Raw genomic sequence first — 21,400 nt, 5'->3', positions numbered from 1 at the left:
CACCTGGTATGAAAAAAAATCTGATTAAGGGAGGAAAAAGTGGGAGAAGGCAGTGATTTGAGGAGAACTCATATGGTTGAGGGTGAATTTGACAGAGACACAAGGGAATTACATTATAGATTTAACAGAAGTATGGATGAGCACAAGCTGTTGAAATGGAAGCCTGAAACACATTGTTATGGTTAACAAAAGGGAACACCTTGAATTGTTTGTGTATAGAAACTTGACTTTTGCATAGCCTACTGTACAATAGTATGAGTCACATCTGTTGCTCCACCCACTGTTTGCTTCTGGTCTCCCCTCCAACTGGTATGCAGCCCCTGGAAGGTTGCCCACGAGGAAATGTGGCCCTTGGACTGAAAAGGTTTCCCTTCCCCTGCTCTCAGAGCTTGGAAGATTACTTTTAAAAAGTAATAAATTACAGTTACAATTACATGGCCCAAAAAAGTAGTAGTTACCATTGCAATTGGTCTGAAAGTAACTGATTACTTTACTTTTCCTCAAAACGTAATCACTACAATTACATTTCAGTTACTTTTTAAAAAAAACGCCTACAAGTTGCTGGCCTTGGCTGCTGCACATCTAAGTAGCCTAAAACAACATTAAAAATAAACACACACATGCAGAGGTGGTAGAATAATTCATTTTATCCATAAGATAGCAATGGTGGTCTCTCCCCTGGTAACGGAGGTGGGAAGGAGGCAGAGGCTACTACTCAGATCTTTGCATGTCAAACCAAGTGCAACCCCCCCCCCACGCAGCCGGCAAGCATAATCTCCCTCACTTAACCACCTCCCGGACCCTGCCCTGCCACCAACTAAGGGACCGTCACCCAAGCAAACATTTTCCCGAGATGCAGAAAAGTTAAAATACTACAAATGCAGCACAGTAGCCAGAGAGGGTGGTGGAGGCCACTTTGTGTGCCAAGTGCAAACACAGTATTCTCTCTCTCTCTCTCTCTCTCTCTCTCTCTCTCTCTCTCTCTCTCTCTCTCTCTCTCTCTCTCTCTCTCTCTCTCTCGTGTGTGTGTGAGAGAGAGAGAGAGAGAGAGTGAGTGTGAGTGTGAGTGTGTGAGTGAGTCAGCTTTTGCCTCCACAGTTCTTTATCTCCATGCTGCTGCTGCCTCCTTCTCCTCCTTAATCCATGTTCTTGACCTCGGCTCCTTTTCCCCTCCACTCTATTCTTCACCACCACCATCCATTTTTTAAACTATTGATTTCTCCACTCTACCCCTGTCTCGCTCTCCACCTCATCCCTCGTCACCTCCTACCCACCCACAGAGCATGAGGGAAGAGCGATGCTGCACAGAAGCCCAGTTTGAGGCACATGATTTTCATCCACAAATTAGAGGAGCAGAAGACTTCCCCTGCTTCCCCCCTAAGTAATGCCCAAAAGTAATGCTGGAAACATTACAATTACTCCATAAAAGTAATAAAATTACTCCTAGTTCTATTACAATCAAAATGTAAAGGAATTACCCACTCTTTCCTCAAAAAAGTAATTTGTTACTTGTAACTGATTACTTCCAAGCTCTGCCTGCTCTAGACTGATCATTTTGCTCTTTGGAATTCACTTAGATTTGTATTCATGAACCAAAGTAGCTTATCCAATGAGGCAAAACTACAACATTAGTTTCCTAGTAGTCTCTCACCAGGAGAAAGGAGGGGTGAGGGGGCAAGGAGGTTGGCACAATGCAGGTGTTCTGGTGCTCCCACTTCTGTACTTGCACCATGCCAAACTCCTTACTGTTCCCACTATCTCTTCCAGTAAGGAACTGTCCTGGCCAAGCCCATTGGAATCAGAATGAGACCCCTGCTGGTGTATTTTTCTCCAGTATGTTTAATGAGAAACTGTGCATCTCTACACAGCATAACTAGGCATGACTACTCAAAGCTAAGACATTGTTGCAGCAGTTAGACACATCTCCTTACAACTCTTAAGTAGGTTTGGGCGGGCTCGTTTTACTTGTGAGGAATGTCACAGAAAGGGAATGTGCGTGCAAGCAAGCACTCCTACTTGGAAAAGTGGGGGCCACCTGAACCTGCTGGCACAGTTGTCTGCGTGTCTGGGGCAGCACTGGTAGTGGCACCTCACTGAGATCCTCCTCTTCTAGAGGAGGTATGCATGGCAGCTATGGCTTGGGTGAAGAGGAGTGTGGAGGGGAGGAGAAGGGCTCCTGATCAGCCAGCATTCCCTCTGGTCCAACTTGAGGTAAGGGGGAGGAGCTGTCACTGTCCAAAGTGCTGAAGCCTTCTGCTTCAGCACTTCCTTGTTGCCAGACCCTTCCCTGGGTTCCATTCTGTCTCTTCTTCATCATCACTCCAGGATCACTCCACAGTACTCACACCTGCCAGGAAGGGAGAGTTGCAGCTCCGCTTCCCTGGGAAAACCACAACTATTAATGGAGCTAACACTCCATTGTTGTTGTTATGTGCCTTTAAGTCAATTACGACTTATGGCGACCCTGTGAATCAGTGACCTCCAACAGCATCTGTCATGAACCCCCCTGTTCAGATCTTGTAAGTTCAGGTCTGTGGCTTCCTTTATAGAATCAATCCATCTCCTGTTTGGCCTTCCTCTTTTTCTACTCCCTTCTGTTTTTCCCAGCATTATTGTCTTTTCTAGTGAATCATGTCTTCTTATGATGTGTCCAAAGTATGATAACCTCAGTTTCATCATTTTAGCTTCTAGTGACAGTTCTGGTTTAATTTGTTCTTGTCTTTTTTGCAGTCCATGGTGTGCGCAAAGCTCTTCTCCAGCACCACATTTGAAATGAGTAGATTTTCTCTTACAAGCTTTTTTCACTGTCCAGCTTTCACATCCATACATAGAGATCGGGAATACCATGGTCTGATTGATCCTGACTTTGGTGTTCAGTGATACATCTTTGCATTTGAGGACCTTTTCTAGTTCTCTCATAGAGGCCCTCCCCAGTCCTAGCCTTCTTCTGATTTCTTGAGTATTTTCTCCATTTTGGTCAATGACTGTGCCAAGGTATTGATAATCCTTGACCAGTTCAATGTCCTCATTGTCAACTTTAAAGTTACATAAATCTTCTGTTGTCATTACTTTAGTCTTTTTGACGTTCAGCTGTAGCCCTGAACCCTATGAAAACCCTATGAACACTCCATATGTTGTTTAAAAAACATAATGTCAGACTCAGTCCTTTAGCATTAAGGGGTTCAAATGGGGCTGTTGTGTCATCAACTTAACTTTATAGCAGATTCTTAAAGAGGTTTTGTTTCCTGATATAAAGGACATGCATTAAATTCAATGCCGTAGTGATGTGAGACTTAGGGCACAAAACGGACAGCCCTCTTCTGTTCCATGTCCCCTGCGCCTGGTATTCAAAGTGATGCTTCTTCGAAATATTCGAGATATTGGTAATGGTCTGGGATGGAAAACCTGTGGCCCTCCTACATGTTTTTGAACCACAACTCCCGCTACCCTTGATCACGGACCATGCTGGTTTGGGATGATGGGAGTTGAAATCAATATCTAGAAGGGCCACAACCTTTGGAGGGGGGGTGTTCTGCACTGCTCAAGCTGTTCAGGAGGTGAGAGTTCGTTGAATGTCAGGTGGGTCCTTCTCAGTAGTGACCCTGCATTAATACAACTGCCCAAGATGTCCAAGTAGCCACTTACATGTTGCCAACAAAAGAGGACATACATAACCAAAAAGAGGACACAGATTTGCATAAATTTTAATGTTGTAATTGATATTTATAGATGTGAATTTAGAAATAATGACTACAAGTTAAACAGAAACACGGGTCTTCTCACCAACACAAGAAAAACTGTGGGCAGGTGACCTGTGTGTTTGCTCAGTCGGCTGGTCAGGTTGTTGATGGGCAACTTCAAGGCCCCTGCTCTCCATTCTTATGGTTCTTTATCTTTAAACCAGACTTTTATCTTCAAGTTGAGGACAGACCTCTGCTTTACATGCAAAGGGCCCCAAGTTCAATCCCTGGAATCTCCAGGTAGGGCTGAAAAAGACTCCTTGCCTGAACCCCTGGAGAGCCACTGCCAGTCAGTGTAGACAACACTGAGTTAGATGGATCATTGTTCTGACTCAGTATATAGCAGCTTCCTGTGTTCCTGTGCCTTCAATGTTAGATGTTGAGATTCTTGAAATTCATTTAACTACTCAACCAATCCTTATGTATTATCATGTTTTTATTCATTTGAAAGTTTATTTAAATGTTTTGAGTATAACATGTAAAGACAAGTTGAAATGCAAATGATTGGCAGTATAATCCTCTGCACTTTATCAAATGTCTAATACTGAAGAAATTTATAAAGTGTGGAATGGCAATTGTGATTTGATGTAGGAAATAGGTAATCAATATCTGCAAGCTAGAAAAAGTGTGTTCTATTTCCTCTACTAATGGTGTAGGATTTTTTTTTTTTTTTTGCAAGACTATGGTGTCTGGAGCATGAGACACTTAGAAAAAGAATTAATTTGAACTCTGTAGTGGAAGATCAGTTTCAATTAAAACTACATTGGTGTGTTCATGGACAGAAAAGTTAGCAGTTAGCTCTAAACCTTCTGGCATTTAGCAGTGAACTAAAGGATTCCATTGCAACCAATTTGTTTTGATTACAAATTTAATAACATATCATCTAAATTGTTTTAGCTGTAATATAGTTGCTCCCTACACCCTTCAAAACAACACCAGAAACAAACATTTAAAATAAAGTCCCGTGGATTTTTTTATTCTTAAGATTTGTTAGCTGTAACAGAATGCCTGGCTCTTAATTTGAATTTGCAAATTGCTTTCGGTGCTGATCTTTGTAAGTAGAGATATTTTTGCATGCTGTAAAACCCACCCTGGGGTCTTTGGAAAAAGGGAGGGATAGAAATTCTTAAAAGAAATAAATTAATTAAAAATCGGTGGTGGAATATTCTTAGAAGTGAAATTCCTTTCAATAAATGCAAAGTAAATTAATAGCTGAGATACAATTTTATAAATATCTTGATAATTTATGTCACATGTGGGGCAGGAGCAACTAACCTAAGTGGCTACTTCATAATTCAGCGCTATCTTCTTATTGGTTGGACCATCATTACAGTGTGTTTTTCCCCTTTTGAAACAGGTGCATATGGTCCTGAGCATTGGGTTACTTCAAACATGGATTGTGGAAGAACTCACCAGTCTCCAATAGATATCATAGATCATCAGGCACGTGTTGGAGAAGAGTATCAAGAAATACACCTGATTGGTTTTGATAATGAATCCTCTAACAAGACGTGGATGAAAAATACTGGGAAAACTGGTAAGGACTATATTATTTCTTTTTTATGGCTATTTCAATACTTGCATTTACTTTCATGACTAATTATAATCCAGACATTCATTTATCCATCCATTCATCCATCCATTCATTCAGGTGGGTAAGAATTGCATGGAGAGGGAAAGAGTTACTGTACTTGCTATTCCCACCCTCATCAGCTTTGGCCCTATTGGCCTTGCTCACCATTCACACTTTGTTGGGAGAGGGGGCATGTATAATGGGGATCCTGCTCCGTGTGTGTGTGTTTCCCCCATGGTATGGAACCCTAGGACAACCTATGTGCATACAACAGGCTCTCCGTTTACAAATGTCCCCCTCTAATGCAGGGATGGGGTCAGCAGTTATGCCCCCCTTGCTCTATGAATTCTTAATTACATGAGTGAGTAGAACTTAGGAAGATCACCTTTTAATAACTGTTTTAAGCTCGGTATGATACCCTATTTCTACAGTAAATATACCCTTAGAAGGTTGCTAATCTGTATATATATAATCCTGGGGAAAAGACTATGCAACCCAATATCAAAGTGTGCAAGATGATGAAAAGACCACAGATATTCTGTAAGTTGAGGGTGGATATCAAAATAACTACCAATAGATGTGAAATCTCACAGGATTTTAAAAAACCCAAAAATAATGTTAATGTGTTTTTTCAAGATAATGTTGGTATTGCTTGCTTATTTTATTGCTGTATTTTACTGTTACATTTGTAGGTTTTCTCCATAATGTTTCAGTCATGCTCAGTTTCATGTGCTGTCTGGTGTGAAGCCTATGAGATACTTCTGACCTTTACTGACCCACAAGGTGCTAAAGTTATGTGCCCAAATGCTCTTGTATCCCCTACAACCAGTGTGCCTCCAGATGTTGTTGGACCACAACTCCCATCAGCCTCAGCCAGCATTGCCAATGGTCAGGAAAGATGGGAATTGTGGTCCAACAACATCTGGAGGCACACTAATTGGGAAAGGCTGCCCTACACTATTGTCTGGAGGAGAGAGTGCCTGTTAGGAATACAGAGCGTGGCCAATCGGCCAATCCTGTAGTAGTAGTAGTAGTAGTAGTAGTAGTAGTAGTAAATCTTGACCTACAACAGCTGCTTAGTTATCTATACCAGTAACTGCAGTGGAGCGCTAGAGGCAGGCCACGTCGGGTAAGAGGAACTAGGGAGGGATACATAATATCTGTCCCTTGCTCTGGGCCTGCCCAAGACCGAAAGATAGCTGGGAGATGCAGAACTCCATGTTCTAACCTTCAGTTGCTGCTGTGCAATGCCAGGTCCGTTGCCCAAAAAACATCTCTCATCCATGACATGATATTGGATGAGGGCGCATACCTGGCATGCATTACGGAAACCTGGCTGGATGAGGCCGCAGCTTCCATCCTTGAGGCCATGTGTCCAGCTGGGTTCCTATATGCGCAGCAGCCAAGTGTTGGAAGTCGGGGAGGGGGAGTAGCGGTCATCTGTCAGGGGTCCCTGGTTCTCACCAGACCTCCTCTCCATGAAACCAAGGTTGTTGATTGCATATACTGGAGGTTGAGCCCAAAGGGCAGCTTAGGGATTCTGCTCGTGTACCGCCCACCCCACTGCACAACGGACTCCCTGGCTGAGGTGCTGGAGGTGGTCTCGGGTGTGCGGGTGCAATCCCCAAAGTTGCTGGTGCTGGGGGATTTCAGCGTACATGCTGAGGCCATCCTCACAGGGGCACCTCGGGATTTCATGGAAACCATGGCTTCCTGGGAGCTGCACCTTATTCCCATGGGGCCCACCCATGTAGCTGGTCGTGCACTTGACCTTGTATTTGTCTCGGGAGAGGAGGGGAGTGATATGAAAATGGGGGCTACATCTCTTACCCCCTTGTCATGGTCAGATCACTACTTGGTGAGAGTAGACCTTTTGATGCCAAACAGCCTCCGTGGGGGTAAAGGACCCATTAGGATGGTCCGCCCCAGGTGCTTGATGGATCCTGATGGATTCCTGAATGCGCCTGGGGACTTTATGAAGCCTGCAGACGGGCACTCAGTCGAGACCCTGGTGGAGGAGTGAAATAAGGCGATCACCGGGGCATTAGACCGGATGGCTCCGAAATACCCTCTCCCCCGAATAGAGCTCAGACAGCACCGTGGTATACTCCATGGTTGCGAACTCTGAGGCGGGAGGTGAGACGGCTAGAGCGCCGGTGGCAGAAATTTCGCTCCGATGACGATCGGACACGGGTTAGAGCAGCTGCAGCAGCCTACCATGTGGCGATAAGGGCAGCAAAAAAGGATATTTATGCTGCCTCTATTGCGTCCACAGAGTGCAGTCCCAGGAGGCTATTCCAAGTGGTCCGAAGCCTGGTCGGTCCACTTGCTTCGGAACCTATGGAACATTCTAAGACCTCCTGTGATGAGTTTGCAAAGCACTTTGCGGATAAAATCGATCGTCTAAAGAGTGCGATTCCGCACGCCATGGATACAGTGAGCGAGCCAGAGTCGGCCAGTGGTTCTCCGGTGGTGTGGGATTGGTTTGAGCTCCTTCCTTCTGATGAAGTGGACAAGGTGCTTTCAACCTTAAGGCCAACCACCTGCTTACTCGACCCTTGCCCGTCGTGGCTCATTATGAGCTGCAAGAACAGATTGGGCGAGGGGATCAAGATGGTGGTAAATGCATCCTTGGAAGAGGGCATAATGCCATCAGCCCTCAAGGAGGCAATAATAAAACCAATTTTAAAGAAGCCCTCCTTGGATCCCCAAGATTTGAACAACTTTCGCCCAATCTCAAACTTACCATTCTTGGGCAAGGCGGTTCAGTGGGTGGTGGCAAAGCAGTTGCAAGTGCAATTGGAGGAAACGGATTATCTGGATCCATTTCAGTCGGGTTTCAGGCCTGGACATGGGACAGAAGCAGCCTTGGTTGCCTTGGTGGATGATATGAGGAGAGGGTTGGATGGGGTGAGTGCACCTTCCTCGTCCTCCTGGACCTCTCAGCGGCTTTTGATACCATTGACCACAGTATTCTTCTGGATCACCTGGAGGGGTTGGGCATAGGGGGCACTGTATTGCAGTGGTTCCATTCCTTCCTCTCTGATAGGCACCAAAGAGTAGCATTGGGGGATGAGGTTTCAGACCCTTGGCCTCTCACTTGTGGGGTGCCACAGGGTTCCATCCTCTCCCCGATGCTATTTAACATCTATATAAAGCCGCTGGGGACTATCATCAGGAGATTTGGGCTGCAGTGTCACCAATATGCGGATGACACGCAGCTCTATCTCTCATTTAAATCTTCACCGAGGTTGGCTGTAGAAACCCTATCCAAGTGCCTGGAATTGGTGAAGCTGAACCCTGACAAAACAAGGGAAGGTTAGGGGATTTGGACCTGGTGCTCAGTGGGGTACAATTGCCCCTGAAAGACCAGGTCCATAGCCTTGGGGTCATTCTTGACTCCCAACTGTCCATGGAAGCTCAGGTTTCGGCTGTGAGCCGGGCAGCACTGTATCAACTCCATCTGATACGGAGGCTACGCCCCTACCTTCCCAATCATCTGCTCCCATCGGTGGTACATGCCCTGGTCTCCTTTTGCCTAGACTACTCTAATGTGCTCTATGTGGGGCTACCCCTGAAAATGGTCTGGAAGCTGCAACTGGTCCAGAACGCTCCGCCGCGCCTGATTAAAGGCAACTGCCGGCGAGATCATATCACTCCAGTGCTAAAAGAGTTGCACTGGTTACCAGTTGCTTACTGGGCCCAATTCAAGGTGTTGCCGCCCAAGAAGATCAGCCTCAAAAGACCTTGTCTCCATCCCATCAGTCAAAACAGCCAAACTGGTGAGGACTAGAGAGAGGGCTTTTTCAGTTGTGGCCCCCACCCTGTGGAACTCCGTCTCAAATGATCGCCATGCCCCTTCCATGATGAGTTTCTGCCGGGCCTTGAAGACCTGGCTTTTCAGGCAGGCTTTTGGGGTGGGCTAGATTTTATCTTCATTGTTTTTAGATTTTTAATGTCTAGGTATTGTATGCCTATTTTGTACGTCGCCCACAGTGGCTGGACAGCCAGCCAGATGGGCGACTAATAAATTCAATAAATAAATAAGTAAAATAAAAAATGTGACATGCAGTGCAATCCTGTACTTATCTACTCAGAAGTAAGTCCCTTTGAGTTAAATGGGGTTCATTCCCAGATGCAGAGGAATGCAATGGTAAACCACCTCTGAATACCGCTTACCATGAAAACCATAAGGTCGCCATAAGTCGGAATCAACTTGAAGGCAGTCCATTTCCATTTTTTCCATTCCCAGATGAGCAGATTCTGGATAACACATACCCACTGAACTCAGTGGTACCTATTTCTGAGTAGACAGGTATAGAATTGCACTGTAAGCACTCAGAAACAAAGCATGTCTTATACAAATAGTGTGCACTATCTTCTGTTTAGAGGCACAAATATATGTAACGCGGTCGTTAAATTAACTTTTTATTTTATTCCACTGTATTGATTCCTGCTAAATACAATAATAAAAAGAGGAAAGCTTTAAGGAAAATAATTGTTAAAATTAATATCTCCTTTTTCATAATAAAATTCAAGTCCACTTGCTATTCTGCCCCTTTAAGACAGAAGAAAACCAATGAAATAAGTTCAGGGAGAGAAGAATTAAGTTTTTTTAAAAAAGTTGTAGGCATAAGGAAGTGGCTGATATTGAAATCAATAACTTAAAATAGTATGGATTCCTTATCAATTGAAGCTTGAAGATAAATGTTAAAGGGGAAATTGATCATGATGTCATGAGTTTGAATAATGCAACAGTGTAAGTTGGTTGGTTGGAGAATCTGTTTCATCTCTTTCAGTGTAGGGTTTCCATTTCCATTGTGTGTTTGTGTCTGTGTGTGTGTGTTTCATCAATTTGCGATTAAGATCTACAAAACTTGAGATACTCATTTTTGTTCAAAACCCTGTCAAAGCATTTGTTTAGTTATTTATTTAACAAAAATTATATACTATTTGGTTGTAAAAAACCTCTACACTGTTTCTGAGACACGAATGGTATTCAGACCACATTACTGTGCAGAGCAGGGCTGTGGAGTCGGTACGCCAGACCTCAGACTCCGACTCCACCCAAAATTGCTTCCGATTCCGACTCCACAGCCCTGGTACAACAGGGGTAGGGGTGGGATTGTAGTGGTAACCCTCACCATCATTTTCAGTTCAATGTTTGTATGGAGGCTACGTACGCACAGGTGTGGAAATCAAAGTTGTCTGTGCACATAATCTGTGTAGACATTAATTTGAACAAAATGTTGCAGTATGGAGTGCTCCTGTTCAGGGTTCCAACCAGAGAGGCATATCCTTTTCCAGGGTACACCATTTCATTCCTCTCTCCACGTTTCTTCTGCTCCCCGCACACTCATCATCTATGGCTACTGAGCATGCTCAGTTCTCATTGAGCTCTTTTTGATATTTTAGGATTTTTTCTGCAAACCAAGCCTTGTGATTCCTCCTTCCTCCACAATGGCAAACAAGTCCAACAAGAAAAAAAGGAGGAAGACATTAGAAGAAGCCAATGTGGCTTCACAAAAAGCTTACAAATTACCTGAAAACGAAAAGGACACATATAGGAAGTGGAAGGAAGACCAGGCCACGAAGGAAGAGTACAGACAGGTAGCACAAAATTGCAGGGATGGCATCAGCAAGGCTAAAGCTGAGAATGAGCTAAGGTTAGCGAGGGATGTTAAAAGCAAAATGATAACAGATGACAAAGAAAAGGCAGAAGTGCTCAATTCCTTCTTTGGATCAGTCTTCTCCCAAAAGAGGGTCTATGACCCTTTTGGCAAACATGAAGTACAAGTTGAAGGGGCAGGATTGCAGCTTGAGATTGATAGACAAATGGTAAAGGAATACCAATTACTTTGAACGAGTTCAAATCTCCAGGGCCTGATGAACTGCATTGTAGAGCATTGAAGGAACTGCCTGAAGAATTCTCAGAACCATGGTGTATTGTCTTTGCGAAATCGTGGAGGATGGGTAAAATGCTGGATGACTGGAGGACGGCTAATATTGTCGCTATCTTCAAAAAGTTCAAAAAGGAGGAACCCGGGAACCACAGACCAGTCAGCCTAACATCAATCCCTGGGGAAATTCTGGAACAGATTATAAAGTGGTCGGTCTGTAAGCACCTTGAAAACGATGCAGTGATTACTAGAAACTAAAGTGGATTTGTCAAGAACAAATTCTGCCAGACTAACATTATCCCATTTTTTGATTGGGTAACCTCCCTGGTAGACTGTGGGAATGCTGTGGACATAATATATCTCGACTTCAGCAAAGCTTTTGACAAAGTGCTTCATGATATTCTGATTAGCAAACTAGCTAAATGTGGGCTGGATGGAACAACTATCAGGTGGATCCACAGTTGGCTACAGAATTATACTCAAAGTGTGCTTATCAATGGTTCCTTCTCAAACTGGGGGGAGGAAATGAGCAGGATACCGCAGGGCTTGGTCCTCACCTAGTGCTCATCAACATTTTTATTAATGCCTTGGATGAGGAGGTATAGGGAATGCTTATCAAATTTGCAGATGATACAAAATTGGGAGCTAATACTCTGGAGGACAGAAACAAAATTCAAAGTGGCCTTGATAGGCTGGAGCATTGGGCTGAAACAACAGAATGAAATTTAACAGGGATAAGTGCAAAGTTCTACACCTAGGAAAAAGAACCAAGTGCACAGTTATAAGATGGGGGATACTTGGCTTGGCAATACTATATGCGAGAAGGATCTTGGGATTGTTGTTGATCACAAGCTGAGCCAACAGTGTAATGTGGCTGCAAAAAAGGCAAATGCTATTTTAGGCTACATTAACAGAATTATAGTTTCCAAATCTCATGCAATACTAGTTCCCCTCTATTCAGTAGTGATTAGGCCTCATCTTGCACGCTGTGTCCAGTTCTGGACATCACAATTTAAGAAGGATGCAGACAAACTGGAATGGGTTCAGAGGAGGGCAACAAGGATGATCAGGGGACTGGAAACAAAGTCATATGAGGAAAGACTGAAAGAACTGGGCATGTTTAGCCTTGAGAAGACTGTGGGGAGATATGATAGCACTCTTCAAGTTCTTGAAAGGTTATCACACAGAGGATCATCCCAGAGTGCAGGACACTGAACAATGGGCTCAAGTTACAAGAAGTCAGATTCTGGCTAAATATCAGGAAAAACTTTGCCTCTATGAGCCTGTGTATGGATAGTGCAATTGATTGGCACTTCAATAATCAGTTCCGTATTAGAATATAAGATGGACATGTTCTTCCTCTCCCCCCCCACAGTGTTTTCATTCACCATGATTATGTTGCTTGAACATATCCTCTTCAGATCTGCTCAGAAGTAATTTCTGCTGAGTTCAGTGAGACTCCTATGTTAGTGGCCATAATATTACAACCATAGATGCTTACTCCATTTCTATGGTCTGTAATGCTGTAATTCTATTCTCTTACACATCCCCTTCCAGGCAAACCCCTGGACCTCCTTTTCATTTAGAGCTTGTAAACTTAAAATGTTGGCACGCTCCCCCCTTTTTGTAAATTCAGAAACTGTTCTTTGGATGTAGTATGTGGTTCTAAATATTTATAGGAACCTCTGCATTAATACAAATCCAACTAAATAGTTTACTGCTACGTTCCAGAAGAGTTTACATCTGCATAGGCTATAGCCCTTTTTTGCAACAAAGTTTTCTGTAGTAGAATTTTAATAGGCACTCCACCATCTATTTATATGAAGGTGAAAGGGCAAAGAGAATATTTAGGTAGTCCACATGAGGCTTTCTGAAATCCCAAGGCATCAAGAAGTAAGAGAACTATGTTAAAGAAGGTACTTGTCCTCAATGAGTGATTTGGGTAGCGCAGAACTGTGGTCAATGGAAAGATGCGTCAGGTTTTCTTAGCCCCTGAGCAATCTGAAATTAAGTCCATGTCTTCTTTCACCTCTGCTATGTGCATTGGGAAATGCTAGCTTGGGCATTGCTAGCATGCTTTAATTGTTTTCCCTGGATGATTTCACTGCAGCAGTAGCTTCCTGATACTTTTATTTTGTTTTCCTTGTATGCACTGCCTATTTCCCCTAGCTGTCTTTATTGAAACCCAACCATGATTATTTATTTGGAAATAAGCTGCATTTGGCTCTAGATTTTGTGTCCAGTGTAATAGTTGCTGAACCTTAGGTCATGGGTATATACCCAAACTAATCCTTTTTTTTATGAGAGAGGAGAAGGAGAGAAAGAGCATTTCTGTGGATCCTCTCAGTACTGCAGATCAGACTGCAGCTTTGTTCAGTAGTGTTCATTTGCAGATGCCAGCCCTGTTCTCTTTATTGCACTTAGCTAGCTGCTGGACAAGCTCATCACTGCAGTGCTTAGACATTCCGGAAGAATCAGAGCTGGTAGCAACACCCCATCTTCCTTGAGCATCTGCCAGGATCTCAGTTCTTCGACAGCGCTCACCTCCACCCTGTACCGGGTCATCCCACCCACACATTGTCTCCAGGCTCAGGTTTACTGACAGCAGTGAACAGTTGGGAAATGGTTATTTTAATGCTCCCACAATGTTTGGGAGTGTTGGGGTGTCAGGGCATTGTGGAAGATCAAAAAGGTGGGTGGCTCATGGGCATTCACTGCCCATCACTGTAGTCCTGCTGCTTCAATTTACACCATCATCAGGTCATGGGGGGACATTGATATTGCTCTCCAATTTGAGGACACTTTTCCAGGAGCCCCCTCACACTGGCCTTAGGAAGGAGAATCCTGCTCTCCTGTCGTCTATTTAATTAATTATTACTGTATTGAAACCGTACCAGGCTTTGTGATTCTTAGTGATGGAAACAGCTGGTATAGCACAGTGGGGAGGAGAGCCTGGCTGAGAGTCCAGAGTCTGTGAATTCAAATCCCCACTCATGTGTCTTGGGTGTAAAGGGCCAGCTAAAGATCACCCTCACAGTGAGTGGCTCAGGGTTGTGTGCCCTGCCACTTGTGCAGCCGTGGGCAAGCTGCATAGTCTCAAGGAGCCCACTTGCTCCCCAGCTGGCAGTTGCAGACAAAGAAGGGGCTGGCTTGTGCAACTGTGGCAAGCTGAGCAGGCCCTAGCCAGCTGGGGAGGACTAGCCTCAGAGGGAGGCAATGGTAACCCCCCTCTGAATGCCACCTACCATGAAAACCCTATTCAGAGGGTAGCCATGAGTCGGGATCGACTTGAAGGCAGTTCCATTTCCATTTTATCTGAGCATGCTTATATGACAAGCTTTGGCTGAAAGTTCACACTTTATCAACCTATCACCTTAGAAAGGAAATTTGTTCCAGTTTTTATGCATCTGTCCAAAGCATGCCAATATTTTTCAAGACCTCTTGTTTTCTACCCATGCTAACATTACAATCCTATGCTTCTGCTTCTTTTTTCATACCCTAACTCCAAATGTGAATAGCTGTGCCTTGTTGATCTGAATTTTAGAATTTTGTTGTGGATGTATTTCCTAACGTGAGAACCAACCATTTATACTTTGGCCGGGAGAAACACACACCTAGATGGTTCAAATGTAATTGCAAATGGTGTGGTAGAGTGCCATCATTCTGGATGGTCATGTTGCCGTTGCTTACCGGGAGGTTGTGGTGGGGGAGGTCAAAAGGGTGCAAAAATGTACTGGTGGAGCCAAGTCTGGTGTGCCTGCCAGTGCATTAGCACTGCATCAAGATTGCGGTCTCCTTCCCTCTCCCCGCTACCTGTCCATCTGGTAAGCTGCAGCGATGCAACTGAATGGAATTAAGGTGAGTGGTGGCACCCCATCATGCCCTCTGCTTCTATTCAAATTACCAAAATACAAATAAGATTTAATGGTAAAAATTAAAGTTCTGGTTCTAGCTTTGATATCAGCAAAATTTTCTTATTTATAGCTACAAAGCTTTGTGCTTTGCCTCACTAGTTAAAGAAGGAAATATGTGCAGATTTTTAAAAAAGAAAAACTTGCCAAATGCTTTCTTGGTCTAGTTATAGCTTCACTCTCTGTGTCAGAAGCACAGAGGTTTAGTGCTTTGGCAAGGATCCACTCTACAACTAAGCAGCAGCAGAGTTAAAATATCATTTTTCTTTTTCTTTAGGATATTTCTAAGAAGGCAACATATTTTCAAAGTTACCATTTTTAAAATAAAAGGTTTTTGAGGCAATTTATAAAAATATCAGTGGTAAAATCTTGGCAACATAGACAAACATTTGGGTTTTACCCATCAGAGTTCAAGCCTTCTTGGTGGTGGTGGTACTGAGGTTTAGACTGAATCCCGGATATGCAAATTTGCAAATTAAAAGTTTAGATATTAACTTTCATGTCAGAATTTTTTATGTTAAAGGTTTTTTATAGGGTGTGTATATAGATTTTACACATTTCCCCATGCCTATTTTACTATTGTAGTAATTAATTTAAAGCATTTTACCCCACTTTTCAGACAACTGGCGTACACCACATCTTACCTAACAAGACAGTGGTTGCACTTGGACATCACACCAGACCATGGTTTAGTGTGATGTAAACGAGCCCAGGTAACACCTGGCCGCCACACTCTTCCTCTCCTGTTTTACTAACGCTTTAAAATTATGCATAATGGATTGTTACTCTGTGCAAATATCCAGACTCTGTCTGTATTGGGTCACAGTCATGGGTGCCCAAGAAGAATTTTATGACCTTAAAACTGTTGGAATAGAGTTACTGAAAAAGGGAAAAGTAGGTTTGTGTGTGTGTTTGAGATCTTGCACAACCTAGTAAGAGACACTGTAAAATGAACAATTAGATGAACATTTCAGATTGTACATCCTCCTAATTATCCTTTTAATTATTAATCTAAAACAAGTAAAATGACCCCTGACAGAGCCATAAATGATTTACATATCATCAAATATTTATACAATGCAACTGAATCCTGCCGTGCATTGTAACGGATTCACAGGAGCCTGCTTTCTTGTGGTTCTGCCCACAAAGTATGTCACATTTTGAAAACTTCTGTAACTGCCTTCCCTGTCTCACAGTCCATCATTCTTGTACAAATTTTTCACTCTAATATAGGCACCCCACATTAAAAAAATAAAAAGTATGCCACATTAATCATGACCCTGACCCACTTGTGGGTCATGTTTTTTATACAACCATAGAGCTGGAGTGGTTCTTGTAGATCAGTTAGTTCCGGTGTGGGAAATGTTTGGCCCTCCAGATGCTGCTGAACTACAGCTCCCAGCATCCCCAGCAAGCATGGCTAATGGCCAGGGATTATGGGGGTTGTAGTTCAGCAACATCTGGAGGTCCAAAGTTTCTCTATACCCTGATCTAGTTGACCACTACCACCACCATCACCACTACCCTGTGCTCTGTCCAGGAAATGCAGAGTAAGAGCATCCCCAACAGATGCTTGAAGAACACCAGTGAGCAAAACCTCAAGACCCCTCTTGGTAATTGATTCTATTGTTGAATCAGTTTGTTGAACCATTAATACATTTATTTTATTTATTTATACAAAAAAATATAGGTAGCTTGTTCATTAAAAAAATTCAAGCAGTGAACAAAATATACAAATAACTTAAAACCATCGTGAAAGCAATGCCATAAGCAAAATTAATAACAGCTAAGAGAAACCTTCAGTAGGTGTCTAAACAGAAAACAGAAGGTGCCTGCCTAATTGTCACTGAGACAGAGTTCACACTGAAAGCAGTTTTGCTGGTTATTTTATACCTGCCCCGTGGCACCACCCCTACCAAGGGTTTTTAATGCATTTCATTCAGGACTCTCTTTGCTACATGCCATGAGAGTAGGGTCTTCTGTATCTTTAAAAGGTGTGCAGGGGAAGGGAGAATTCCACCTTGTGCTTTTTCCCATTACAGAGTTGCAAGAACACCTGCACTTGGCTGACTTTCTCTTCTCCTAAAGATACAGGATCAGTCTCAGGCCCTGAGCCTGGCAACCCTACATGAGAGATCTTTCTGTTGTTACACATAGAAACTACCCTGAAAGTACTTAAAGGAACATTGTTTGCCAAACTAAAAACCATCCCTTGGCTATTTAGCCAGGATGGGGTGAATAGAAGCAGCAAAAGTTATTGGATTTTAAAGATTTTTTAATCATTCTTGTATCAAAGGGGATGCAGGTAGCTAAGCAAATTTTCCACATTGGCCTGAGATATAACCACTGGAAATGAGAATCCATAGCCCATGGTATTCCTGGAGATGTGTCAGTGAGTTGCTGCTGCCACCCTCTGGAAGTGCAATATCCCCTGGGGCCAAAAAAGACTTTTGGGCATCATTTATCACTAGAGACGCTTACAGAGGCATACCTGAGAAAGTTCTGTCTTATTAAATCCCACCCTCAGACTAAGTTTGTTCCTGTCTAATGAACCCACCAGTTAGTATAGCAAACCAAACATAGTTATAACACTTAGTATGTGTGTTTTGATTTCATTGGGACTGACATCTGCATTGCTCGGTGCCGAATTACATCCTTGCTTTCTGCACCTTGAAAATATACTAGTGGGTTAAGTCTGTAAAGGACCCTTAGAGGATCCTAGTTGCTATATGTGTGTGTTTTGTGCAGTTATTTTCTTTTCAAAGCTTGCCAGTGCATACTCACAGTCACACAGACTTGTTGATTATATGGCTAGAAAATTCAAATGTAGGAAAAAGATGTATTTGAATTAGGAGTGGTGAGTTTCATGCAAAGTGCCCTTTGATACTACCACACAGGCTCCAGCTTTTTATCTCTGCTTGTTAATGCAGCTAGCTGCTATTAATGAAAATTGACTTGCTCGCTGGAGAGATAAAATCATGTGAAAATCATGTCTGCAAACGGATGAAATAGATTCATTTTGCATTGTGGCCCCAATTCAGTAATACAGCTTCAACTCCTTAGTAGCCCTGCTCTTACCAGCAGATCTGCTTGCTTAGTTCTGCTCTTTGTAACACTTGTGGAACCACTGGCTTAGGATTTCTGAGATGTATGAATCTATGCATCTGTGTGGAACTGTAATCTACAGAATAGACTCCCCTCACAGCCCATGTAAAGGATTGTATAAATACCTGACAATGCATGTCTGGTTTTTATTGATCTGTAAGTCACTCTGGGAACCTGTTCTGTCTGAAGAGTAGGGTAAAAAACAACAATAAATTTTAATTAATTAATTGCCCATATATGTTCTATACATTCTGTTCTCTGGAAAATAGGTACTGAAGCAAAAGGAAAGATTGGCGCTGCAATCTTAGCACAACTTCCAGGGAGAATTATTATTATTATTATTATTATTTATTACACTTATATACCGCCCGACTAGCAAAAGCTCTCTGGGGGGTGAACAACAGTGTCTCATTGAACACAGTGGGACTGACTTCTTAGGAAATATGCATAGGATTATACTACACAACTTTTAAGATACAGAACTTCTGCGACAGTTGAATCCTATGGATGTTTATTCAGGAATAACAACTGGGTCCTGCAATAAAATGCTGCAGTGTGGAGTGCTTTCTGTTTAGGGTTACTGTCAGCCAGACTTGCCGTCTTCCATTTACTCTATTCCAGGTGCCCCTCCAAAATAAGCATTCTGTGATCACTGAGCATACTCAATTTCTCATTGGGCTGTTTTGTTTTTGCCCTGTTAGGGTGTTTTCCTAAAGGGGGGTTTTTTTTTGTACTTTTGCCAACCTTGGAGTTCCTCTGAGGCTGTTGATACTTCCCCCTTAAATGTATCTGGTGCCATTTTGGCTACACCAGAATCAGAATCAAGTAATTATGCTTAGTATTGCAGCCTGAGGATTTCTTTTGCTGAAATGCATATCTGCTGCTAAGGTTACTGTGTGTCCATTAATTTAGGTTGTCAGTCACACTTCATTCTAAAAAGGAATGAAACCTGTGCACGTTAGATTTACAAAACTAATGCTGCAAATATATGCCTACTTTACTTGGAAGTAAATCCCACTGAGCAATGTGGGATTTGCTTCTTAGTAAAGATGGATAGGATTTTGGTGCCCACTTTCTAGTACAATCCTGTACGTTGTTGGCATAAGAAACTAGGGGCTTCACCCATGCTTGCTTCACTCACCAACACAACCTACCCTCCAGCCCCAACCTCCTCCACCTCACCACCCTCCTTTTATCCCTCGCCAAAGCCAGCCCGCTCCTTCCTTTACAGATCAATAAAGCTACATCCCCTTTTCACTTGGCTGTCTCCATGCAATCCAGCTTGATTTGGATGTGCAAGAGAACTGCAGGGAACTCTTGCTCACCCAAATGTGCTCCATTTTGCTGGGCTTTGGATTTCCGAAGTCTGGACTGCAAGTCTCCAAAGTCCAGTGAAATGAAGCACGTGTGGGTGAGCGAAAGAGTTCCCTGTAGGGAACACTCTTGTGCACCCAAATCAAGCTGAATTGATCTCCCTTGGCATCAGCTGATGCTGCGGAGAGATCACTCCTGCTTAGCTCTTTCTCCCCCAAGCATGGTGGGGTTGAGGGAGACGTCAAAGCTTTCCTCCACCATACTTGGGGGGAAAGGGGGCAGCTTGCTTTGGCAAGCCACATGGCTTCTTTCAACAGCAAAAATGGTTGCCATTTGCTTCCCCCCAAGTCCTTCTTCCTTTCTCTCAGGTTTTCCCTCAGCAGCCACCTCTGCCTCTTCATCCACCCACCCTTCCACCTTAGCCTCCTGCCCTCTTTCAGTCTCCATCCCACCTCCTCATCTTGTCATCTTGCCACCGCTGCCTGCCCTTCCTCCTCTGCCTCCTCTTCTCCTCCAGTTCCCACATCCTCCTCCTAATTGCTGCTACGATGTGGTTCACACAGCTAGCACCATCAGTCAGCAGCCATGCAAACTGCACTGTGATGACACTCTTACACAAATATATATTAGAAAATAAGAAGAGCCCTGTGCTGGATCAGGCCAAAGGCCCATCCAGTCCAGCAGCTGAAGTCTGCAAGCAGGACCCGAGGCCAGCAGCGCTCTCCTTTGTTGTGATTCCTAGCAACTGAAGTCCAATCCTGTACTTGCCATATGGGAAGGACATATTGTCCCACTTGCCTTAATAGTCTTTCACTATTACTACAACTGTTTACTACCTTTGTAGAGGGTTTACTGGTTCTGTCTCAAGAAATGGCCCATGGGATGGCTGATGTTCCTATGTTAGGACTGAGAGTTAATGCCAGAATTGACACTAGGGGACAAATTTTATAAGAATTTTATAAGAACCTGCACACATGATCCTATAAGTTTATAAACATGTTTGGATGTTTATTTGGGTACATATTAGTCCTTGCAGGGAGTGGTTAGAGTCATGCCACTGACCCCAGTCTTCATGCATTCAAAGCTCCCATTTCCATGGGGCCTCCCTCTGTACATTTGAACATGGAAAAGCTCTTGCATGTGCAGTTGGGGATCCTCCATTTTCTAGAGGAATGGTTGAATATGTGGGACCCTTCAGCTCTTTGGAACTGTATGCACAGGGTCTTTACCAATAGAATCCATGAGTGCATAGAGGCCAGGACCTGCAAGTGTGACCTCAATCAACTCTGTCCATGCATTCATATCTGTCCCAAAGAATTCCTAAACCAGGGGCGTTGTCCCAGTGTTAAACAGCTGCAGCAGATGTATGACTGACATCTATGGCAGAAATGTTTTCGATCATGTTCTCTACTTTTTTACTTCTACTTTCAGTTGCTATCCTCTTAAAGGATGATTATTTCATCAGCGGTGCTGGGCTACCAGGAAGATTCAAAGCTGAGAAAGTTGAGTTTCACTGGGGTCAAAGTAATGGATCAGCCGGCTCAGAGCACAGTATCAACGGGAGGAGGTTCCCAGTTGAGGTTGGTGGAAAGCAACTGCACTCACATTTAATGAAAAGAATGTTGTTTTAATATGAGACTTGACAATATTTTCTCCATGAATCTCTGTTCTTTTCTTTCCTTTTTACTGAAGGTTTCATTCACTGGTCTAGAGTTACCGTTTAAAACAAAAGGAAGATATATGGAAATATTGTGTTGGCAGCTGAGTCTTAGTATTATGTCCAGCATAGTGGCTGGACCACAGCTGATGCCTACATACCAGTGGTGGGAACCTCTGGCCATTTGGTACACAAGGCCA

General features: G+C 43.3%; 1 protein-coding gene across 3 annotated transcripts in view; it reads left to right on the top strand.

Annotated features, from left to right (window-relative positions):
* The window catches only part of PTPRG (protein tyrosine phosphatase receptor type G), an 828,925-nt gene that overhangs the window by 436,862 nt on the left and 370,663 nt on the right, over positions 1–21,400 (top strand). For all 3 annotated transcript variants that reach the window (XM_061618739.1, XM_061618737.1, XM_061618738.1), the window contains exons 3-4: positions 5,098–5,277; positions 20,975–21,123. In XM_061618739.1, the coding sequence (XP_061474723.1) occupies positions 5,098–5,277; positions 20,975–21,123 (329 nt within the window). The remainder of the gene's footprint in view (positions 1–5,097; positions 5,278–20,974; positions 21,124–21,400) is intronic.

The sequence above is a fragment of the Rhineura floridana genome, chromosome 3, assembly GCF_030035675.1.
Source record: "Rhineura floridana isolate rRhiFlo1 chromosome 3, rRhiFlo1.hap2, whole genome shotgun sequence".
NCBI classification, from domain to species: domain Eukaryota; kingdom Metazoa; phylum Chordata; class Lepidosauria; order Squamata; family Rhineuridae; genus Rhineura; species Rhineura floridana.
This window is presented reverse-complemented; position numbering and strand designations above follow the sequence as displayed.